The sequence below is a fragment of the Bradysia coprophila genome, unplaced genomic scaffold (genome assembly GCF_014529535.1).
Source record: "Bradysia coprophila strain Holo2 unplaced genomic scaffold, BU_Bcop_v1 contig_324, whole genome shotgun sequence".
In the NCBI taxonomy this organism is placed as follows: domain Eukaryota; kingdom Metazoa; phylum Arthropoda; class Insecta; order Diptera; family Sciaridae; genus Bradysia; species Bradysia coprophila.
In genome coordinates this window covers 4,364,470-4,388,165 of record NW_023503584.1, presented here as the reverse complement: position 1 = coordinate 4,388,165, position 23,696 = coordinate 4,364,470, and the positions used below count along the sequence as shown (strand labels likewise).

Below are 23,696 nucleotides of genomic sequence, written 5' to 3'. Positions count from 1 at the left end.
AGACATGACTGATAGGGACTACATTGGCACGCTATGGGAATTTTGAAAAGTGTTCTATGGAAGTTTTAGTTCACATTTGACAGAATTGCATAACAAAGTTCCGTATTGATTTCTCGAGTTTTAAGACTTGCATTTTGTGTCAAGCGGTGCAATAGGACAGTATTATCGAAAACGCGTCTTAAACACTTATATTACACAACTATCTTTCCTACAGACTTCCTACGTAGCCTCATTTGTTATTATCTCCACAGCGAAAAAGTAATTTGAAAACATATCTATGAGTCTCCACGGTACATACCTTTTAACCCAAAAAGAATTTAGTCATTATTAAGTAAATGCCATCATAAAAGTCACTAAGAATATTATAGATAAATCTATGAATTATCACCAACCCATCCATATAAGAGTGAATTATATTGAATCCATAAAAATGAAAATAAAAATTCCATAAAAACCTCCACTATGTCTATTCCCACTCAATGCATAACACATATAAAAGTGTATGAGCAGATAGAGAGGAGGCAAAAAAATAAAACTAAAATTTATTATACGTGCTTGGCTTACTTAAAAAAATAGGTGCCATTGTCATGTCCGAAAAATGGAACCGTATACGTTAGCATCCATATATTTCCACCGCCACAATCGTAATAGGGTTTTGACCAACGTCCGTCCTCATATTTCACCGATAATATTTTATCAACCTCACGTTCGGTACTGTTGGAGTAAAGGTGATATGCTGCAAATCAGAAAAATCAATTATTTTATGTGAGTTTACAAGAGCAGGAACGAATGTTATATAGAGTTGATACATATTGATTTTTATAGCACAGATATATTGATATTGAATTATTTAGAAGCGATTGCATGTTCCATGTTGATGACATAAAAAAGTAATATTACGCGAAGACCTTTTTTAATGAATTTGTAGAGAAAAAAAAAATTGTAATTTATGATCACATCCGTTTTATCTTAATGGTTTGAAGAATCATCATAATGAACAACTGTATAATGGTACTGTATATATATACATGCGTATGGTAAAGGTATTATATACAACCAGCCCGGGTTGAATGTGTATTTTAATTTGATGTATAAACACCAACCTCAAACGGATTTCCTAATTTATTTTTCTTTTTCCACTTCATAGACATTTTGAGAGTTTTGTGATTTTTGTAATTAAAAAAAATAATTAAATTTTCTGTTTTTAAATGGAAAGGATACAATTTCGACGTTATTGTTTGAGCACTCTATCTAAAACACATATATACCGCGCGCCATGGAAAATCACTTAGTTACAGTTCCATACATAGGTGCAGGTAGATTACGCACACATTAACAAGCGTTCTTTTCAATTGGAAATACACGAGAATAATCTTCCTTGCGGGAGGTAGGTGACCCGTACGTAAATATGCATTTTTTCATGAACTAGAAAGTCGAAAGTCGAAAGTCGAAAAAAATGTACGAAAATTTTTGGAAACTAGAAAATCCTTTCATCCGAAAATTCTCAAAAATTAAATGAAATTTTTTAACTTATCATTGAAAATCCCCAAAACGTTGAAACTCTTGAGTTTCATTGATATTTAGAATTTTATTTTAAAGTTTTGGGACCAGCAAAATCCACCAAAACAGGCAAAGAAAATTCTAAAAAACCGTTGACAACCTTGAAAATCTTTTGTCAACGAAATTAACACCCATCGCACGATCAAAATTACTTTTTTACGTTCCTGCGGTAAATTTGTAATAGCCACATAGTCATTCTCCTGTCGACACTATGAACACTAGCAACAGAAACAGGTTTTAAAAATATTGCTCCATTTCGTTCTCTGATTTGAATACCAAATTTTGATAGACATTATGCATGATACAAAAGTTAGAACAAATACTGAAACCCTTCAGTCTGTGTTCGTACACTGGTCTAATTAATTTGTACATGCCAAAGTGCACACAAAATTAAAACCTCTACATCGACGATTTTTAGTTCGGAATGGAACGGAAGTTTTACATGTTCATATGTTTATCGTATATGTAAGCGAACAGCACTACCGTTTTTATCAATTTCGTGTTTATGTGATTTTTGGAAAGTGACCTATCACCAATGAAAACTCCATCACTGCAAATTGTCTCAACATGGCTAACATCGAATATTGCATTTTTTTAATGTTACATACAGCAAAATGAGCTCATGATTTGGTCGTAAAAATGACTGGGTAAAATAGGAATGGAAATGGTATGAAAATTTAAAAATTTTTATTGAAAAGTTAGTAATGCTAGCCAAATCAAATTTTTACAAGAAGCTCATCGCGAAAACGATACGGTGTCTGAGACCGGTCTTACATTGATTGTAAAACTTGATTGCTCCACATTCTATATTAAAAAGGGAAATGTTTTGGACAGTCTTTCAACAAAATTTGCCAACAATTTAAATAAATTTGGATAAATGATACGCCTGCATTCACAACATTTAATTATAAATTTTGTATAAGAAGAATCAACAATTATAAAAAGAAAATTCTTCATTTCAAACAAAACTTTTTCAATTTCAAATGGAAAGAACCAGAGAACAGACAGTTTCTTAACTTTATGTAAAGAAATACATTCGAGTGCTAATATTCGCACATCATCATCACTCTTTAACATAAAGTTTATCTCCAACTTACGGAATTAGTAAAATAGCTTCATTTTATGCATAAACACCTCCATCAAAACTTTAATTACAGTTTACATTCAAGCTGGTTTGACCACGAAATAGCTTAATGAACGAACACTACGTACAGAATGGAAACTGAAAGTATTTGACTAAAACATTTATCAGAAATAAAGCATCGTAACTCTCTCGTAACAGTATTTGTGCAAGATTAATTTGTTAAGAAAGCTGTTAAAATGTAGTTTACATTTTATCATGCATATAATAATGTGTTGCATTGCAACACTGTGGTGTAATTGTTGTTCGTTCTTCGAGTCACTAAATCTTGCGGAAAACTCTGCATGTTCAGCGCTTTGGAAAATGTCAGCTAGTTAATCGTCATTTGGCTGGGATCGAAATAGCGCACATGGTCACCAATAAATGTGGGTAAAGTTGTTGCAATGGTTATAGTTGTGGCGGGAAAGTAAACTTTGATGTATTTCAATAAAATTTTAAAAGGATCAATGAAGCGGTTTCGAGAGTGGTTTTCGTATTTTAGATTGAAGTGTTTTCACTAAGTGTAAATTTTTGTAGGTGAGCAGAGGTATAAATGTATCTAGAAAAAGTATTTTCCATGCGTTGTACTATGAAAGCACGCGCCGAAAGATCAATATCTGATGCTCTTAGCAATCAGTACAAGGATTGAAAACGATGTTTTGCTACGTTAACGACCTGTTCTGAATAGATTCTCCCTCGTTTGCTGTTGTTGACTGTGGCATTCGCTACACAACTGTTTGCTGTTGTTACACGACTCGTGTAAATAATCACTGTCTTTTTCTAGAAATGGATAATACTTAGGGCGAAAGACTAAACATCTGTTATCGACAGCAACGTCAAAAATAAGCGATATACTGTGGTTCATGTTCTTTTCCATAACAAGAGGTATTTCTAACCAAATGAAGTAATAGATTTTGCGTTGAGCACTTGATTAAACAAAAGAAGTGCTGAGCTTAGTTTGTTGATAACAAACTCCATCCATTATTTATCCACAGGATATAAAACGTATACATTCCAATCAATTCAATTCATCGGCAATAGATTAGTTCTATTATAAATTCTATTTTACGGATTTAGACGGCTATATAAATCTCAAATGGGAAATCGCAAATTGATCGAACTCCCTTTTGTGAAACAATTTTCATTCACAATAGGGAACAGCATCTTCCCCATGCTGTGTCAACATATATCCATAATTAATGTTGGTGCTGTACCTTCTGCCGAGAGCCCTTTAACTCACTTGCCCTTTACGGATAAAGAAAGAACATATCGATTCACATCGAATCTACCGAATGTACGAAAGCAACGACTCTCCGAATTATTTTTTTGTTTTTTTCTGTCGATAAATTAACTTTGTTTCAAATTCACTTTACTAAATAATTCAATTTTGCTGACACTAATCGCTTTATTTTATTGCCATACCGACATTCGGCATTATGGTCTGACTTTGTAGTTGCATTCTATCTATTAAATCGTATAGTGGTTTTGAATTCAATCAATTTGTAATGTTTCTCCATTGATTCAAGTTGGGCAAACTTATGCAATTAATCAATAGCAGATTATTCAAGTTATTGAATGACGAATTGTATCATTGTATAATGAACAGTTCAATTTACATTGCTGCAAGGGAAGGAATTCGGAATTAAACCGGAATATTTCAGCGGAAATTTATTTGAATGACCGAACGTAACATTTTCCAAATAAATGCTGTGCTTGAAATGTTTACACACACATGCCGTAACTTTTAGATTAACTGGAACAATTTTTACTTCCGAATATTTCATATGAGAAAAATAGTTGAAGAGGTTGTTGGCAGAGCTTCATTATGAAAGATTGTGGATGAGCTTCATTTTTTAACAAAAAAAAAAATCCTAAATCAACTTTACGAATCATATCAATGCAATTATTTTTTGAAGTTACATTCATTCAACGATTCGAATAACCTTCATTGAATTTTAATTGGATGCAATATCCAATTTCAATCCAGATTCAAACGTACGAGAAATATATTAGAGACATACGTGGTGGGTCCAGTACAGTTAGTAGAATCACACGTAGAACATCTTATTCCATTGAAAAAAAAAGAATTCGCCTCTCGGTTCAATTGAAATTTTTTACCTGACCCCAATTTACCTGAAATCGGAAGTCCAATAAAAATTCAGGTAAATCAGGGCAATATTTAGATCTTTTCCAGTATTTCCTGAATTTCTTTTAATCTACCCGAAATTCAGTTCAGACTCAGATATTTTCAGGTCTTACTTGAATTTCAGTTTCAGATCAAGTGATACCTGACATTTTCCGAATCTGAATTTTCAATTTTTGACAAGTCGAAGTTGAAGTGGAGATTAAGAACTAGAAGAGAGGAATCTACTTCTAAGAATCGGACCCATTTTTGTGGGGTATGGTTTGTATATGCCAGAAGAGGTCTTAATTCGAAAAAAAAATGTGAGTGGTGTCTACGCCAACGGCTCAAGCCTTCTCCAGGCATACATAGATCATCCCACACAAAAACGGTCCGATTTTTTTAAGTAGATTTTTTGTCCAATCGGTAAACTGCACAGAAGGCCTAATCATTATTTTGACGAGTGGATACGTTATGACCCGCCCCGAAGGGGAATAAAAATTTGGAACCTCGTGCGTACAGTGCTTTACGTGAATAGGCAATGTAAATGCATATTTCATATGAGCGAAGCGCCATTCACAGTGGAATGTGAATATTTAGTAGTAATTTGCATGGTCGATTCATTAATTGTTATTGAATGCTGACACGTAAGACCCAATTTCTAGTTATACAAAACGACTTGGAGAACGTTTCTAAAACCATAATCATGAATCATAATCTACAATTAAATTGATTTACCTACAGGAACATTTGGCATAATTTTATTGATTGCCTTTAATATTCATTTTGTGGATTATACTTCTGTCTATATTTGTACTAGAGCTCTAAGTCTAATCTTTATTATAAAAAAACATGTTTTGAAGGTTTACAAATTCATTTGCAAGATATTTGATTAATATCTCTTCAGCACATTTCCACTTAATACGATATCGCCACCATCAACCTGTAATTGCTAAACATTTCGACATATTTGAGCCCGTGTTTGAGTAAACCAATATCATTTCAGACACATTGCAAACAAGAAAACATTTTATTGAATCAAACCAACTGGTAGCTGATGGTGAAAAATGATCTGGAGCTCATAATAGCAATTCATTTTCTTCTTCTTTTTTCTACGTAAAGACTGACAAAGAAATCAATCATCATCATCATAATCTTTATTATCAGCCACAAAGACTCTTCACACAGCATCACGAAACACATTCCCCAAATTTAACACCAGAGAACACTGAAATACTACACAAGTAACAACCCCAGTTAATATTTTCAATTTTATTTCAGACTGATTCCCTTTACGTGACGTTCTTTTTGATATGGGGGTGTATTATATATATAGGCATTGTTTGATATTGTATACGTAATTAAATGAGTAAAAAAATAAATGTAATTTCACTCACAGTGTCTCTGGCTGAAAGCATATTTCGGTTTCAATAATTTTCGCATAATAAAATTTTCGGTGGATGTAAATGATAAAATGAAAGTGAGTGTTGAATGAAATGTAAATTTTTTTTATGCGAGTTGTTAAAAAATTGTGTTGAACAAGGCAATGTTTGACGAGTTGATCTACACATCAACTGACACGGTGTGAACAAAAAAAAAGAATGGCATACGACAGACAGATATTTAAAAAAAAAGAGCAACGCATAGAATTTCATAAAATGTGACGAACCTTTGATGTATTGCTCATTTTTGGCAATAACTCGTTCCGCATTTTTCCTGGCTAGGAAAAACCATTCAGACGTGTTGCCCAAGTAGTGATATTCTGCTGCTAGATCTTTGGCCAATGAAGCGCCGTGATTCGGATAGGGTAATCGAAATGCAAACGGACAAAAGAGGCCCTTTTTCTTGGGATGTTGATTCCAGTCAAAACAGTTTCCAGCTGCGAAAATATCGTCGTCGAATTCTACCATTGATAGCACCGAAGCATGTAACAGCTGTTCGGATTCCTGAACCGCTGGAGCAGTATTTTTGAAAATTCTGTAAATAAACACAAAAATAAATTAATAATATAATTCTCTTGACTAAAACTCAAGGTCATACGACAGAAAATCACTTGAAACTAAAAACTTCTGTAAGGCTTCATCGATTTTCGAAATTATTGTTTTAATAAACGAAGAATGATATTCTTGAGGTTGAAATTACGAGATGGGAGTAATTCTAACAGAGCTTATTATTGGGAATATTAATGCTGGAAATTCGGAAAAATCCCGAATAATTCTGAAAAAGTTTTGAAAAATTCTTTTAAAAAAATCTGAATTTTTTCGGAATTCTTCCAAATTCGCAATAAAAAGCCCTGAATTCTAAACAGGATTTACTTTCTTGTTACAACAATAACTTAACTTTTCAAATCTTCGACGAAGGATTAAATAGTTGAGGTACACAGACGTTTCTCCTTGTTTCCACGTAACCTTTGGTAAATCTTACCCGATTTTCTAAATTTTTGCTTGAGTCGAAGAGTTATTAAAAATGTGACTGAGTTCGTGAATGTATCATAGCACAGCTCTGCTACCTCGGTGTGTTTGGGACTAAACCTACCTTGCCCGTTTCTCTTCTATATACTCATTGAAGAGTATAACCTGAAGTGAATCATAACTCGCTGATCCATGAAGCAATCGTCTCCTCCTCGTCTTTTCTACCTCTTAACACATTCATTCCTGAACCCAATACCACATATGTCGTCTTGAGAAAAAGACGCACAGGGATTTAGAGGGGATTATCTGTGCAAGAAAAGAAATTTCGTCCATTGATCGTTCACTCAGAGTCACAGCGTCAGTTTCTCACCATATTCAAGACTTCAACCGAGCTAAAACAGAACAAGAGGCGAGTTGTGGAATCGGATTCGCTGAAACGGTTTTCACCTTAAGTCAGAAAACAAATGGAACTAACAACCAACAGTTCACTTTTGAGTACTGTTCTCAGATGGTTAAACCGATACCACCCATTTTCGAACTTGACCTGGGAATTTCAATACTTTATCGAATAGAAAAAAGTTGTTGAAAAAGTTATCGTGTTAACAAAGAGCAGAAAAGTGTTGCATTTAACGTTTTCAATCATAGTGATCTTACGTACGGCGTATTTTCTATTTAAAAAAAAATCTGACAAGGGATCTGACACCACCCAAGTCGTAGGGCCTAGTAAGAAAAAGCATAGTTTAAGCTTTCTTTCTGTGCGATTCCATTTTTATTTAAAAAAAAATAAATAAAAACAAACTTTAAACCATTACCACTGCCACTACCTATTATTAAAACCATTTCTGTACACTTTTGTGTTTCGCTATTTACAGTGAAAAATCATAAAAAAAGTACGTCTCGGTCCATTAGTAGCTCGTTATTGCACTGAAAGAATTTTATTCGTGCAAGCAATAACCGAACACATTCCTACGAGTTTTAAACATGAAATGAATGAAGTTAATCTTAAGCCGTTACTTAATTCTCAGAGCACGTGTGATAATAAGAGCATAAACATATATACCACATCTTAATGTTGCTTGCTATACTTATTCGAGCAAAATATAAACGGAAATAACACTGGAAAAAGGATATGAAGTACAGGATTGGGGTACGTTCATAAGAAACACTTGTCCTGGAGTGGGGGATAAGAAGGTAGTTAAGTTGAAAAATCTAGAAGTTTATGATGAGCACGTTTTGTTGTGCAATATGAACATTTTTATTAATTAAGTGAGGAAAAGCAAATTCGTTGAGTTAAGTTGTTTTTTGTGAACATCATCCGACTGCCATTTTTGCCGAACTAAAAAGGTTAGGAATGATAGTGTCACAGTAAATATATTTTCATGCCTAGAACGACATTATTATACGAGATGTGTACACAACTAGACCCCATAACATTATATGAATTAGATTAAAACACCTTCTCTCATACGTTTTTGAATTATGTGTACCTTTACAAGAGATAAGAGGATGTGTGTAATTTATATAATTCATTATAACGATATTATTCAAGTGAAATATGATTGTGATCCTTTTCGAGGGAAATTTGATTAAACGGCATATTATGAGCGTCCTCATGCCTCATGCCTTGTTAACAATCAATGTGTTATTTATATTAATTCGCTTGGCATATTATCACATTTTCCTCTTGACAAATAATTTAAAATTATTTCCAAGCAAAATAACATTTTCGAAGAAAATTCCGAATCACTTAGTGTTTTAGGTTACAAAGTAAGATACCAGAGCCATATTGACGGGGGAAAATTTTGGAATAAACACTTACGGACACGACAAAGACCATTTTGTGGTGTTGTTAACTTAGTTTTGAGCAAATTTAGTTTGTTGAATATTGTTGCATAACTTAAAATAATTAATTTGTTATTCAAATATGTCGTATGCACAGGAGTGACTATTAAAGTTTACCATAAAGTTTGTCATGATATACCATTCTATATAGCATTGGTATATACAAAAAAAAAAAACTTGTACAGCATGTATAAAGGCAGACAATTATGCTGTAGACAAATTAAAATTAAGTCAATGAAGACATCCTGTCTGTAGCACGATGTATTACACACATGGGTAGTGTTGATGTAACTGGCACTATGATTCGTTTAGCTTGCTACTCGGAAATGAGTGTTTAACGAGATAAGCAAGTGCAACTGAGGGAAAGCGATAATGCCAGCTACAGTCGAATGGGCAATGTACCATGCCTTTTACAATGTTTTATGGAATTTTTAGGAGCAGTGAAATGAAATAACAAAATAAATAATTAATGAATGAAATGATTGGAAATAAATTGGAAAATTTTATTTTGCTATCTCTATACAATCCAGCGTACTGTCGATCTAAAGTGTTGATTGTTCAGTTATGCGAATTATGTACCACTTCAAGTGGGGAAGATTGTTTTTTTTTTTTTGAAGCGATTCCTGATTTTTTTTTATTTTGAACATTTTCTTGGAATCGATAGCCTCTACGTGAGTCAACGGGCATCTATCTTTAACATAATAAAGTATTTCAAGTCAGGCACATGAATTACATAGAATCAGTCAAGGTGATTTCTAGGAAATCAGGATGGGCTGAGTCCGAGGCTGCGTCCCTTATTTAAAGAGAAAGTTATTTAATTTAACTCTCACCTCTATTTTGGGGAAAACAATACATCTAAAGATGCAGTTACTCTCTCGTTTGAAGATGGCAGTTTATTTGACTAAAATCCGTCAAGTCAAAATTAATTATTTTTCAATTTTTCTGTTGACACTGACTTTGTTTCAGCGACATTTTTCAGTGAAATAGTGAATCGTACTTTATAGGTTGAGTTGAGATAGAATTAAGAAAAGAACATGTCCATATCTTACTATTTCTAACTCGCTCTGACAGTCAGAGTCTGACTCATAGTTTTATGTGTCTATAGAAATGACCTTTTACAGATTTCTGAATCCTCGTACTTCCTTTCATTTTTCAACCATACTCCTGTCATTGAAGGTGGTAAAAACAATTTTCACACATTTTTCAAATCGCATATGCTCGTACCTTGCTCTTTACAAATGAAAATGGTACAATAGGACAGCATGATTTCACTTTGATCTCCGAATCTTTATTGCAAACGTACTGTATGATAAAACTATATCTTGCCTACATGGCTGTCCCATAACTTATTCTCGCATATAAATTGTGTTGATGAAAATGATGTTTGTTTTACGAATATAATTACTGATACAAGTAGTAAACGAAAATGAATTTTGGTACTTGTCTTGTTATATATTACAATAAAATGAGAATTTCTCTTCGGTATTAATTTTCGTTTTAATTATATTTCAAGAATAAAGGTTTTATTAATACTTAAATACGCTTAAAGTTAAAGGCAAGTAATGCTCACATGATTCTGAAACGTAGATTACAGGCTGTAAAAGGGCAACAAAGTTTCTTTGAATTTCCTATTACTCTCGAAAGGATGTTTATCATAATATGTACTAAAGGATGTTTAAAATAAGAATATTGATGAAGCGTGTAATTGTGTTTTAGAAGCTCACAAAATGATCAAATGTTTACTACTTAGATGAAAGCAAATATTTTTACAATGGTAGGAAATAGGAAATACGAGTATGATGAATATAATTATCAAATTGCTCAACGACGAGCTATTAGTGAAGAAGTGTAGACATTTTTCTTGTAATACAACTTCCCGAACTGAAATAATTATTTACATGGCTGGATACGAAAAGTTGGAACTTTAGCGTTCATTTGAAATATGGTGTCCAAAAGGTGGTGTTATTCTCTATAAATGTACTGATAATAGTGCTTGAAAATTGAAAGATTTTTTGACTCTGAAATGAGCAATGAAATTCAGTATATATATTGCTGAGGACCGATATTCACGCCATAAATGCGCCAAAAATTTAAATATTTTCAACTGACAGTTGCACGAAATAACGCTGACGTCATATAATAAATACTTGAAAGTGGCAAAATTGAGTATATGAAGTGCCTAAAAGGTCGAAAACACACGAGCAATACTCTCCCTAGCATCCAAACTCTCTCAAAAAATCGATTTAGGGGGGAAAATAAGTTTGAGAAACGCTGATTTTTAATATGGCTTAAAAACAACAACAACAACAACACGAGCGAACAAAGTAGCAGTGATTCATAAACGTAGTTACCACCTTAATAATTGTAGTTTGGTTGCTAGGGAGAGTATTGACACGAGCAATTTTGTATTGATGAGATCGACAATTATGCTAGCCTTTTCATTGTAATCCCATATTCACCACATAGTCCAGGTCTTTGTGTCGAAAAAATTGGTCCCGGCAACTTAAATTCATTAAGATTTTCCTTTGTTGTTTCTCAGGAAACTTTTTGAAGAACTTTTTTTTGTAGTTAGTATGGTTGCTCCAAAAAGTGACCATTTTACTTGGCCATTTCTAATTCCATTATTGATAAATGATATGTCATTCGAAAGCTATTTTCAAGTACTTCCGATTTCAGCCGGCCGGCTATGATCCACTTTCAGGACCCTGAGATATGTCCTAACAGGGCACGGTACCGTTGAATGAATTTTAACTGAGCATTTCGATGCACTTTTGATATATTTGGATATTATTAGTCAGCTTGGAGCCATGAACAAGGTTTAACAAAAATTTTTGATTTTCATCCGTACCGTCGGTGACATTGGTGCATTGCCCATCCTGTCTACAGAGAGAGAGTGGTGGTAAACTGGTTGTGGTTTCAATCGATAGTGCCTGAAATTCTAATAACAATTGTACGAAAATTTGGTACCCTGGGTACAAATGAAGCCGGCAGAGACAGGCTAAAGTTGAAAAAAACGTGATTTTCAAACAGTATAGAGGCGAGGATATTTGAGGGATGAATCTAATAAATAGTTCTGGCAGTAGAGCAACTTTTCCTCTACCAACGACCGACAGTAGCTCAAAGTTTTTCCCTCATATTTTTTCGGGTAGCATTTGGAATTTTAACAAGTTTGAAGTCACCAGACGACAGTTCCTAAAAATAAGTGACGTCTTCATGGTCTACTATCATCCCTATTCTAGAACTATAGAACTGCACGGAATTCAGACGATTCTTCTGGTTTTTCCGATACGTTTTTGGGGAACATAATTGTCAATTCCATCAACGCAAAATTGCTCGTGTATTTTCGGCGCAGACTCTCCAAAATATGTGTAACGGAATAACATACGTGAAATAATGATTCGCAGCACAATCTTAATAAGAGCTAAATAAATAAATAAATATTGAAGAAAAAAAAACTAATCTCACTGTCATTGGATCAATAAATTTTCAGTAAACTTTCTCGAAAAAATTCTTTCAATTAATACAGCCTGCAGATCCTTTCGAAAAGATAAATATGAAAGTTGTCAACATTGAATCAATTTCCTGTGTCAATACAATGTCAAAAACGAAATTCTATTTCATCGCCTCAAAAATATTGATGAAATGAGACATAATATTTCGTCAAATATACTTTCATTTATAGGGAATCTGGTACACGTGTTCATATATTTACAGACTTATCAACGCAACGTATATTTGTACACCTTTCCCTATTTGTTTCCTAAAAAATACCGAAAATAGGAACGAAGAAAAATCAGCTGTTTGTTTTGATGTGAAATGAACATAAAGTAAAAAGCTTTCGTTGGGCAAACACATTTCGGTTTCAATTTCCCGACAGTTACATATCGTACCATATATGAGATTATCCCTTCAAAAGCAATAGTCTTTTATGCCCTGTAACTTTAATAATATCTGCACACAGAATACTGTCAAATATTTAAACATAGCCCACATAATAAACGTTATTCAGGCTTAGAAACAGGATAAAGCTTTGTGAAGACTTTTAGTTATCATCTCATCGAAAACAATGAGTACGAAGAACCTTCATCAATCATATCATTATAAGAAAATATTCTCGCGTTAAAATTGTGTCAAACATGTTTCCGAATCCAGGCGACAGTACGGGCTTATGGCAAATACATATTGTATTAATACAAGGACAATATTAACAGCAAAAATATATTCCTTCTATATAGGTGCCCAGTCAGTGGATCGAAAGAATCATGTCGTTGTCCCTTCGGAGCCATAATCAAATTATCGTGACAAGTTGTCGTATGTCTGTGTTTCACGTAACTGCAAGATACCGACCTTTATTGTTAAATTAAATTCATCCGAAAAAGACAATTTTAAGAAATATTGGTTCGAAGGCACACGAGAATCGTAACGATAGACAGTTATTTGAAAGGTTAATGCCAAGAGAGCAATTTGTGGGTAGTAGAAGACTGTTCATAGCACCGGAAGAGTTCATCATTAGGTTGATCAACGTTTTGGGTGGGTGGGTGCAAAAATTTATATCAAATAACAATCTCATCAGCACCATCAAACGCAGTCTTACTTTTCAGTAGATTTTTCGGGAAAGAGATAACTTCTGTTAGGTGTTATAGCTTACAGTGTGAAAATGACATAATTTTCCACACTAGTGAAGCAAAATCCTGTGAAAAATTGTAGTTAAATTGAGTTTTACGCAATGAACACCTTTGACTATGGTTCGACTCGTGGCTATTCATTTGTTTTCTCATTCCCCCTTTCCTCTTGTTGCATTTAGACGCCGAGAAAGAGTGATAGATATTTGGTCATTTGTGTGGGTAATCGGAATGGTTTGGTTTCAACCCCTTCACCGCTAGTGTACTTTCTGTTTCTTCCCTTTAATTGAAATACAAATTTTCTTTATGATAATTTAGAGCTTTCCACACAAAGCCATTTCAAATGAATGAAATCTATTCACACACTCACATCTAATTAAAAGTTAGATAAGTAGATCCAACAAATTATTTCTGTTTATTCATGTTCAATGATTATAAGAAATGGTAATTAATGGTTTACATGCTATAATGAAAGAAGCCAAATTTGAATGAATGATGAAGTATTAAAACTTCTTCATACTTATAAATTCATCGTTGAAATGAAAGCCCGCGTTTTACTTCATTGAAAAGAATGGATAAAATTTGAAATAATTTCTCTGTGAGTTATTTCTACTCTTATTAGGTGTATTCTTTGTTCAATGTAATGAGCTTAATTGAAAAATATTTCAAGCTCTTAGCACTTTACTCTCAGAACAATAAGCTACTAGTAAATAAACATACGAAGTAAATGGTGCATCTGTGGCCTTCTAGATATCTTCCCGATGCAGAGACAATTTCTCATTATAACTTTAAACTTACATAAAAATAAAGTTTGCCTAAACTCATAGAGGAACAAGCATTACTAAGAAGTAAATCATTATATAGAAAGCAATAGACATCTGTTTGATCGTGAAAGTCGCCAATACTTCAAGAATTAAGGCATGGATCGCACAACACTCCGTTTAGGATTCGGTTCATCCGTTTACAATTAAACAAAGGTCAGTGAGTCAAAATGAATCTTTTTTGAGAGAAAACTGTGTACTACTGTCACCTTTTGACAAACTACACCATTGTCAAAGCTTTTGAAAAAGATACAAGAACCATGTATTGGAGATTGCAATAGTTGACCAAACTTATGTCCAACATTCAGAACAGGTTCTACAACTGAAACTTCAAAGTAAAAAAGTTAGACGGTGAAATTAATTGGGACGAATTCATTCGTTAGTCAGTGAAAAGGTGAAAACTTAATTTGAGCTAAATTAAATTGGTTAACATTTTTGCATCGGTTTATGTGTCTAAAATAGTATTTTTCGTCACAAGTGACGAAAAGTAGAATTTTTCAGGACCAGTCTTAAGCTTGTCCTAACGAGGCTTAAGACGTGTCCTGAAAAAATTCTGCTTTCGTCACGAGTCACGAACTACGTCTTCTGTGCCGTAAGGATCATAATGAGACGAAAAACAAAACAAAAACATTACAACAATTTCAGCTTTTCTTAGCAATCAAGCAATCACTTTTCGATCGTAGGTGCAGTGACGAAATACGTCGAATTATGATTCTAAGGCATAGAAAATATGTTTGTATGCGGGGAAAGTTTAATTTTCGTCTACTTGCCTTCGGCAACGCTCACATGCGCCAGTTGTAACGCAAATATTCACAAGTGTGTTCGCGGTTGCGACTTATACTCGAGTAAATCCAGTATATTTGAGTATATCCCGTATATCGGGGCAACCGCGACTACTCTAATTGATTTAAACCAGCTGAAATTTTACAAAGTATGACAAATTCTTTCCTTTTTTCAATTTGACTATTTTTGGAATAATAGCCCCGAAATGCGGCTTTCCAACTGTCATCGTCATCGTATTATGGTATGTCAGTTTGTCTTGTTGTGACGAAAAAATTTAATTTTACATTTTTAAAGTTTGTTCTATTAGGTTTCATTTCAAATTGTAAATTTTTTCCACTAGAAAGAGACACCATTAAAATTTATTGTTTTTTTTTGCCACATCAACAATCTCATTCCGGCAGAGTCCGGCAGATTGTTTCAGTTTGCTTGCTGTAAGTATGGTTTCCACTCAACAAAAAGTACACCGTGTGAGAGCCGTAAGAGAGCGAGCTGTCAAGTAAACAAAGCAAACATTTAAAAAACTCAATTTTGTCTCTCACACGGAGTACTTTTTTGGTAGGTGGAAATCAAGCCGTATGATCTCCATTTTTTCTTTTTCTCATGCGATTGAGCATGAAATATGAAAAGCTGTGTAACTAAATTTTTACTGGAAAATAATAAATCTCTTTTGCGGCCGAAATTGCGGTTTATATGAAAAAAATAAAATTCGCATATCTCAAATTTTGTGAAACAACTTTTTTTTAAAGTAGAACAAAATGGCGTCGATATAAGGATTTTCCTAAGAAGTGACGCGGAAAATTGCAAAACGTTATGGTTACCTCACATCGTCAATTTGTAATAGTTATTTATCTACCAAGGTAGGTATGAAGGTATTTTTTAGATGTCGAGGCGAAGCCGAGGTCGACAAGACGTCGTGTGCGAAAAAATACCGGCATACCTATCGTGGTAGAGACAACGTTTTTCGCAATTTCGGGCCATAATCACCTTTCCAATGCAAAACACGTCCTACATTTTGTTCCAAAATTCTTGTATATACAGAAATTCATTTGAACGATCAAGAAGGCTGCATTATAATACACATTGCAATGTGATGTAAAGAGACGCGTTGAATGAAATCGAGTAGTCAATGCTTAGTATATACGCTTCAACAATACGTTCGGTTTAATTGTGTGACTCTATAGCCGAATGGCTATAATCGCTGCTTTGTGTTCAAAAAACTTTTGGTGTCGGGGGTTCGATTTCTGGTCAATGCAAGATTTTTATTTATAAAAATTTAGCCTTTGTTGAAGGTAATAGGTTCTTTAGCGTGCGAAAAAAAAGTTGATATCGCACTGCGTGCGAAAAAAGTTAATATCGCACTGTGTCCAGAAATACAGTGAAAAAAATACCTTCAAAACGACATTAAATGGATGCATGGAAAGGTGATGATTATGGACCGGAATTGCGAAAAAATCATTAAAATCGGTTTCGAATTTTGTGATTCTGATCTGACTGGGCTGGGAGCGATAATAAAGATGTTTTTTGTAAATCGACTAGAAATTTTCTCCGGATCACTTTTTCGGGAAAATTTCAAGACGTTCACTTGAAATGTTGGGAATTAATTAGACTTTCATTTTTTATATTTATACCGCTATTCCAGACAGATAAGCGATTTTTTCCATTTCGAGAAAATAAATCAGTTCGACAGTTTTCCATTCTCAATCACATGAGACAAAGAAAAAAAAAGTAAATCGATCCACTCGACCTTTTCTGCAACAACGTGCCGGACTAGCACTTTACAAGAGATTGTTCATCTGCCCTTATATTCTTGCCATCATAGGAATAAATCTAACCACTTCTACCACACCCTCAGTTGTCACAAAACATCTTTTCGCTGCTACGTATGTAGTAAGGTATACAATACAGTTAACCATCATAAAATCCAATTAAATTCATCAGAGAGCAAGAAATTAAACGCTTTGTTCTTTTCCGAAATTGATGTCGATCGATTTTATCTAAAGGAGTTAATAAATAGCACTCATTGCACAATCGAATCGCTTTTGCTTTTTTTTACAAACTAGACCAGCTTAACACTTAAATCAATCATTTATCTATACTTGGCAGACGAACGTGCAGAACGGATATATATTCCTTTCAATGCAATTAGGAAGCGTTAAATTAAATCTTTTCATTGAGAGTGCGAAATGAATTCGTGACGAGATGTGGAGATAAGTGGTTCTTGTACATTTCATACACGTACAGGGTTTTCATAGGCGTGGTACCAAAACAATTTTTAACCCAGCACTAAACCTTAGCTTAATTCGTTTGTCACAGTCGTTTGATTTATGAGAATAAACATTTAAAAAAAGCAACGTTGCACAAGATGGACTTACCTAGTTAACATGTTTGCCCGATTAACGGCAATTTCCGCTTCGACGCGAAATCGATCGTGCGCATACCGATCGACAACACCTTCTCCCAGATTTAATGCTGTGCCAGCTGTACAGTTCGAACCCAGCAAATGTTGCGTTTCAACAATCCGTAAAAATGTTGTCAATAAATCTCTGCCCTGCAATAAGTTCAAGCGATTATTTCTGCTCGTTTCATCCAAGCCCTCCAAATCGACATATTCATCGAAACGGCGAATAACATTGGAAAAATCATTGTTCTCATTCAAATCGAAATTTCCTATTTGACTGTCATCTTCAGTGTTGGCTTGTTCATTGTTCTCGGAATATAAACCGCTTGGAATCGATTCACTTTCATAATCTCCACTATCACTAAACGCTTTTTCGTCGAACAACAGAGGTTTTTCCGTATTTCGATCGATTTTCTCTTTAAAACTGTCGATTCGATTGTTTTTATTATCTCGGATATGCATCTCAGATTTTTTAGTTTTTGTTTGTTCATGTTTTTCCAATGATTTTATGGGTTTGTTTATGGTGTCATTTATATGAGTTACATTGCTGTGCTGGTCGTCGGGCGTATTGTTCGCAAATTTCGTGCTGCTACTATGTGATGTAGAATTTTTCATGGAACGGTTGCTGGTGGGTGTTACATTTAATTGACGGAGATGTGCTTCACCATCATCATTTTGAACGTGATTTCCCTTCGTTTGAGTTATTGAAGTAGACGTGCTCATTATATCGTCTAACAACGGTGACAAAAGTACGTTATTGTTATCGCTTTTCAACGAGTTTCCATTAACGTCTTTGTTATCGGAATTATTTTCCGTAATCGTTGGCATCACTGAATTAATTTCAATATTGTCTTTATTCAAATGGGCGTGAGACTTTAAATATTCAACACCTTTTTCCACCGTCTTTCGAATATTTGCCATAATTTGCTTTTTGGCTAACTTATTTTTCGGTGTCGACACTGTTGCCTTGTTAATGCCGCCACCCTCATCATCGTTATCTCTTGTCGGGTTAAATTGATATTCGGCTGGCGATAGACTACTGGAACCCATACGTTCACCACTGCCATTCAAGTAAAACAAATCGCTGCTGTTGTCGCCGTAAAAGGATTGATTACCGTTCAATTCCATTGTGTCGTTGTCGTACTCGTAGACGGTAGAGTTAAATTCTGGAAAGCAATGAAAGGTGAACGTGAGACACTTTGCTTGGTTTACTTAAAATATGAATGAAGGAGTTACATGCTCTGAATGGGATACGGGAGCGTATTGTACATGAGTCAATTATTCAACGGAAAACACTGGCGAATGAAAAGTTCTTGCTGAATTAAACAGTTTTGGTATTTGTGTGTCAGTTAGAGATTCGACACACAGGCACACAATGTGAAGTCTATTGAAGCCCATCAATATATGGCACCGTTTAAGATCGTTTCTAGTTCATTGAAAGGAATCAATCGTCTTGTAAAGAATGATTCGAGTTCGTGTTCGGAATAATAGAACTGATAAATGCGCTTAAATTCACACCTCATCGAAATTCATGAATAACGATTCGGCAAAGCTATAAATCTAATTTCTAAACAATGGTGTGTGGTTCCATCGAATTCGATTCCATTTAACGGTGTTCATATATTATTATATGGTAACACTTGATGCACACCAACCCGCATCTATGTGTGCACATTCCGAAAATATCAGCAAATCATGTACATTGCGGTCCGGTGCGCGTTGGCGACATTTATGAAATGTTTAATGCAAACTTACCCAAATCGAAAGCTTTTAAACCCCAACGTATATGATCCTTTTCGGATGAATGTCTAACACGCGATCGACCATGGCGTATAATGAGCATATCCGATGGTGAAGATGTGGCAAACATTTCCATGCAGTTCAGACATAACACAATGCACCAGAATTTGTGAACAAGACGATTCATGTTGGTTATTAATTTCGGGAACGTTGATTGGATAAATGTATATTTTCTGCAACTATTTAAATCACAGCCGATAAAATATTTGATGTGAATATTGTTCGGTCGGTTCACTTCTAGCACATTTATCACCTGGACAGTATACAGTCATTGTGGTTATTCATAATATTCGGATCTACATCTACACACACTACACGCTAAAAACGAATTATGGAGATACTGTACCATGCACATCAATATCTCTGCCTTAAATGCCATTTCGAATATGGGTTCGTTGGATAGTAGATAAAGGCATTACTTATTTAAAGTTCGCATTTATGGTTCAACAATACCGTAATCACCGAACATAATCATGTTCATTCTATAAACGCATATCTCCGTACATGTATAGATGTGTGACCGAGACCGATGTTATACGTAGAATTAAGCAAAACTCTCGCAATTTACGATGAATCCATCAACAGACGATAATGACGTTTTCCATTAATTAAGTTGGTAGTTAGATTTAAATGGAGACGAACATTGTTAGACTGATCGTTTTTCGTTGTTCAATGGATTTCATCTCTGGATACGACAACCAAGGATAGACTCTCGAGAGGGGAAAATGGTTTTCACATTTCCATTACACGCATTGTTTTCGGTGATGTACGCTGACGCTTCTATTCTCTTGTCCCCCAAATAGTGTTGTGCTGAAAAATTAAATTTTCGTATTAGTGCTATTAGTGTTATATAATGTGCTTAGCGTTTTACAATTACATTATGTGTGGTTGAACATGAACAAACTATAAATAAATAAATACGGATTGTAGAGTCTACTACACAGTTCATCCACACACTATATTATGGGTTGGAGCGTGTGGCTGATTGTTAGATTAAATTTTTAATTGATTGCGTTGTAATAATTGAATAATCAAAAATGATGTCTGTCCATTGTTTGTGTGTGTGGTAAGCCAAGTGTTGTGTAATGTGTGGATGTGGAGGAAATGCAATATTTATGAAGGAAATAAATTTCATTTTATAACTCGGATAAAGTGTGTAATGTGAATGAAATTGCTTTCATAGACACCAGATACAAAACTGTTTGCGTGAAAAATGTGGAACCATTGCATTACATTATGCGGGAGAAAATTGTAATCGAAAAGATCTTGCTTTGCTTTGCTTTTTTTATACACATATCTATGCACGAATGGAGTTTAAAGGGATTGAGTTTATTGATTTTATTTGAATAAATTTTCTTGGTTTTATCTGCTATATAATGGGGAACACAGTACATCCGCATCCGTTAGCAGAATATATTTGTAATTTTGATAAAGATTTATACAGCGGCTAAAGGTAACAGGTTGTTGTTCCACTGTATTCGATATAAATGAAATTTTATTTCTTCATTTCGTTTTCCTGCGTTTTTTTTTCTTTTCTTTTCTTCATTCCTTCATTTTCATTCACATCAGGTAGCAAACTTTCAGTTAGTTGGATTAAAGTTTGAATTTCTTTTAACCAAATCTTTTTCGTCATCAATTTTGATAAGGAAAATCAATTCATGGCAAAATCTTTTGATTTTCCAAACGTATCGCATCGTTGCTTTAACGTCCATAGACTGGATTAGAAACTTTGTAGATAAAAATTTTTTAAATCACATTGAAAGGTTGAAAAGAAACTGATGTCATCTACTCGCATAGTATCGAAGTGTAGCCATTGACCATAGACATACAAAGTTGAATGCCATTGGGTTTAGCACTCAATTTTAGTGATAGGTAACTACTTACAAAAACAGGGTAATGTATACCATTGGGGAACTTATTAAAACATTAGTTATTGACGTGATTTTATTTGTTTTTGCTACGGTTAAGCTGTCGTTCGTACAAACCTGACGCAATGAAAATATGAAACGCAGCTAAATTTTCCAATATGTTTAGCACTCCATGAACATTTCAAATTGGTTGAAATCTGTCAAGGCTTTACCAGATTTTTCATAATAAGAAAATGTTACAACTAATGAAGTAAAAGATTTTGTTTCTATATGTCGCATCACTTCGAACAATAGAAGTACCAGATTCGAAAAGTTATACTGGAGATTCGTTTATTCAAAGACTATTTCAAATATAGTTTCACTAATAACATGTGTGCAGTTGCGTCTACTACTGCAGTCTGTGGTTTTCCAATCGGCTCGGGAAATAGTAGATAAAGGGTCGATCCCGGTATTTGCCTATCAAGCACTCCTATCCGCATTTCTTGGTCATGAGTAGAATTCAGAAATTTTTATCTTGCCTCGGATATATATCTCATAATGTGAACTGCCTTCGCTAAGAGAATTTTCCAATTGCGAAAGATATAAAACCCAGATTCAGAAAAAAAAGTTGCAAATATAACGACTGTTCGTTTGATATTTTAACAATAACCGAAACATTAAGTGAAAAAGTACATAAATGATTTTTTTAAACAAAGTATTAGTCTTGCAATGCCCTCATTTTTGCTCTTCAGAACATCTCGAACTCGCTTGAAATGGAAAAACTTTTTCAAAATTGTCTTTCCCAGAATCTAGTTTTCATGTCAACGAAATTTTAGATCCATTCACTTTTACAAAAAAAGAAAAAGTTCCTTTCGTAATACGTAATGAGATTGAAGAATGTTATGGAATTATGTAATGAAAAAAGCTTTTCCGCGAAATGACAGAATGAAGAGAAAATAATAAGGAAGAAAAATGAATAGCGAAAGGTATGTTGAGTCATATGTCATTGTCACAAGCCTGATGTGTGATTTTGAAATTATTGTGATTGAGTTGGAAAACGATTTTACGAACAGGGACGCTAAATTCAATTTCAAACGGATGTGACGACGCCTTGAATTCTACTTTTGAGAGAGCTAATTTATTTAATTTTAATTGGAATAGGGTGATGATAGGGTCCACTAACTATTTTATTGTGCTGGATTTATATAGTTGCTAACTAATCCTTGGCGAAAAACCATGTGTCACAAAATTTTTAAAAAGTCCCGCCTTCTATTGTCTTTTCAGAAGTCAGTATATATTCGAACTTTTGAGCCCACTGGTGTCAACTGTAAACGGTAACCTTTCAGAAACACCTAGTTTTCTGTTATCGACAACAACGACCACAATACATCATGATCCCAGGCTACCGTTTTTTAATGTATCAAAAATAGTAGAATTAAGGAATTACCAGTTTTCCCATCAAACATTATATACAAAAGAAGTGACAGTAATGTTGTGTCACTGTGTCGAGAACATTTTAATACTAAGAGCCAGTCAGTGAACACATCCACCACAACTTGCTCTGAGAAACTAATCATACCAATAGCACACGAAAATCTTTATCGAATCATAAGTGAAATGGAACTCACCGTTAAACACTAATTGTGCGATTTAATTGGAGCCGTCATGAGTCTATTATTTGTATAAGTGCTGTGGCTCAGATGCGAATGAGAGCTAACATATCCAATCTGTTTATGTGTGGCCTCCTTAATGGGTCAGACAATTTTACGGGACTCACAGAAGTTCCACGTGTCCCAACAAAAACATGTGAAACGTTTACTCTGGATACACAAAGAAAGACAATAGAACGAGGAAAAGCTCTGTGTTATTTAAAGCAACACTTATTTCAACCAAATAAAGCTTAACTCAATTTGCTAGTTTTGTGTGTGTACATAGTTCGTGAAATACACTACAGCAAACACATGTGCCTTGTCGTCTTCTATTCCACGCTCTTACCCTAATTCCAACCATTTCTATAGAAACTTCCCATTCACTAACGTAAAACGTAACGGAAAAGCTTTTTAAAAGGAAGAGCAAATTAATTTCAGTACACCTACTTAATTTATGTACTTAATTTTCAACAAAAGTGTCTTTCTTATCAACTTCATTGTGCCTTTATTTATTTATTTTTTCCTGTTAAAAAGAAAGAAAAAAACTTATTTTCTTGTTACACAATTCCATACACGCAACCACGTATTCCAACCGTGTCAATATTTCCATTGTCACATCTACTTACACGATCCTAAATATTACAAATCAAACAGAAACATATATATCAAAAGGAAAATATTTTCCTATTCTTGTTGAACATCAAAATTTATTTCAAAGAAT

The 23,696-nt window shown here is 34.2% G+C and overlaps 1 protein-coding gene across 1 annotated transcript in view; it reads right to left on the bottom strand.

Moving 5' to 3' along the window:
- LOC119079603 overlaps nt 1–23,696 on the bottom strand; it is a 118,804-nt gene that overhangs the window by 68,157 nt on the left and 26,951 nt on the right. Inside the window, exons 3-6 of the mRNA XM_037187594.1 lie at nt 19,435–20,289; nt 17,654–18,845; nt 6,472–6,779; nt 565–736 (exon numbers count right to left, since the gene is read on the bottom strand). Of these exons, the coding sequence (XP_037043489.1) occupies nt 565–736; nt 6,472–6,779; nt 17,654–18,845; nt 19,435–19,606 (1,844 nt within the window). The 5' untranslated portion in view covers nt 19,607–20,289. The remainder of the gene's footprint in view (nt 1–564; nt 737–6,471; nt 6,780–17,653; nt 18,846–19,434; nt 20,290–23,696) is intronic.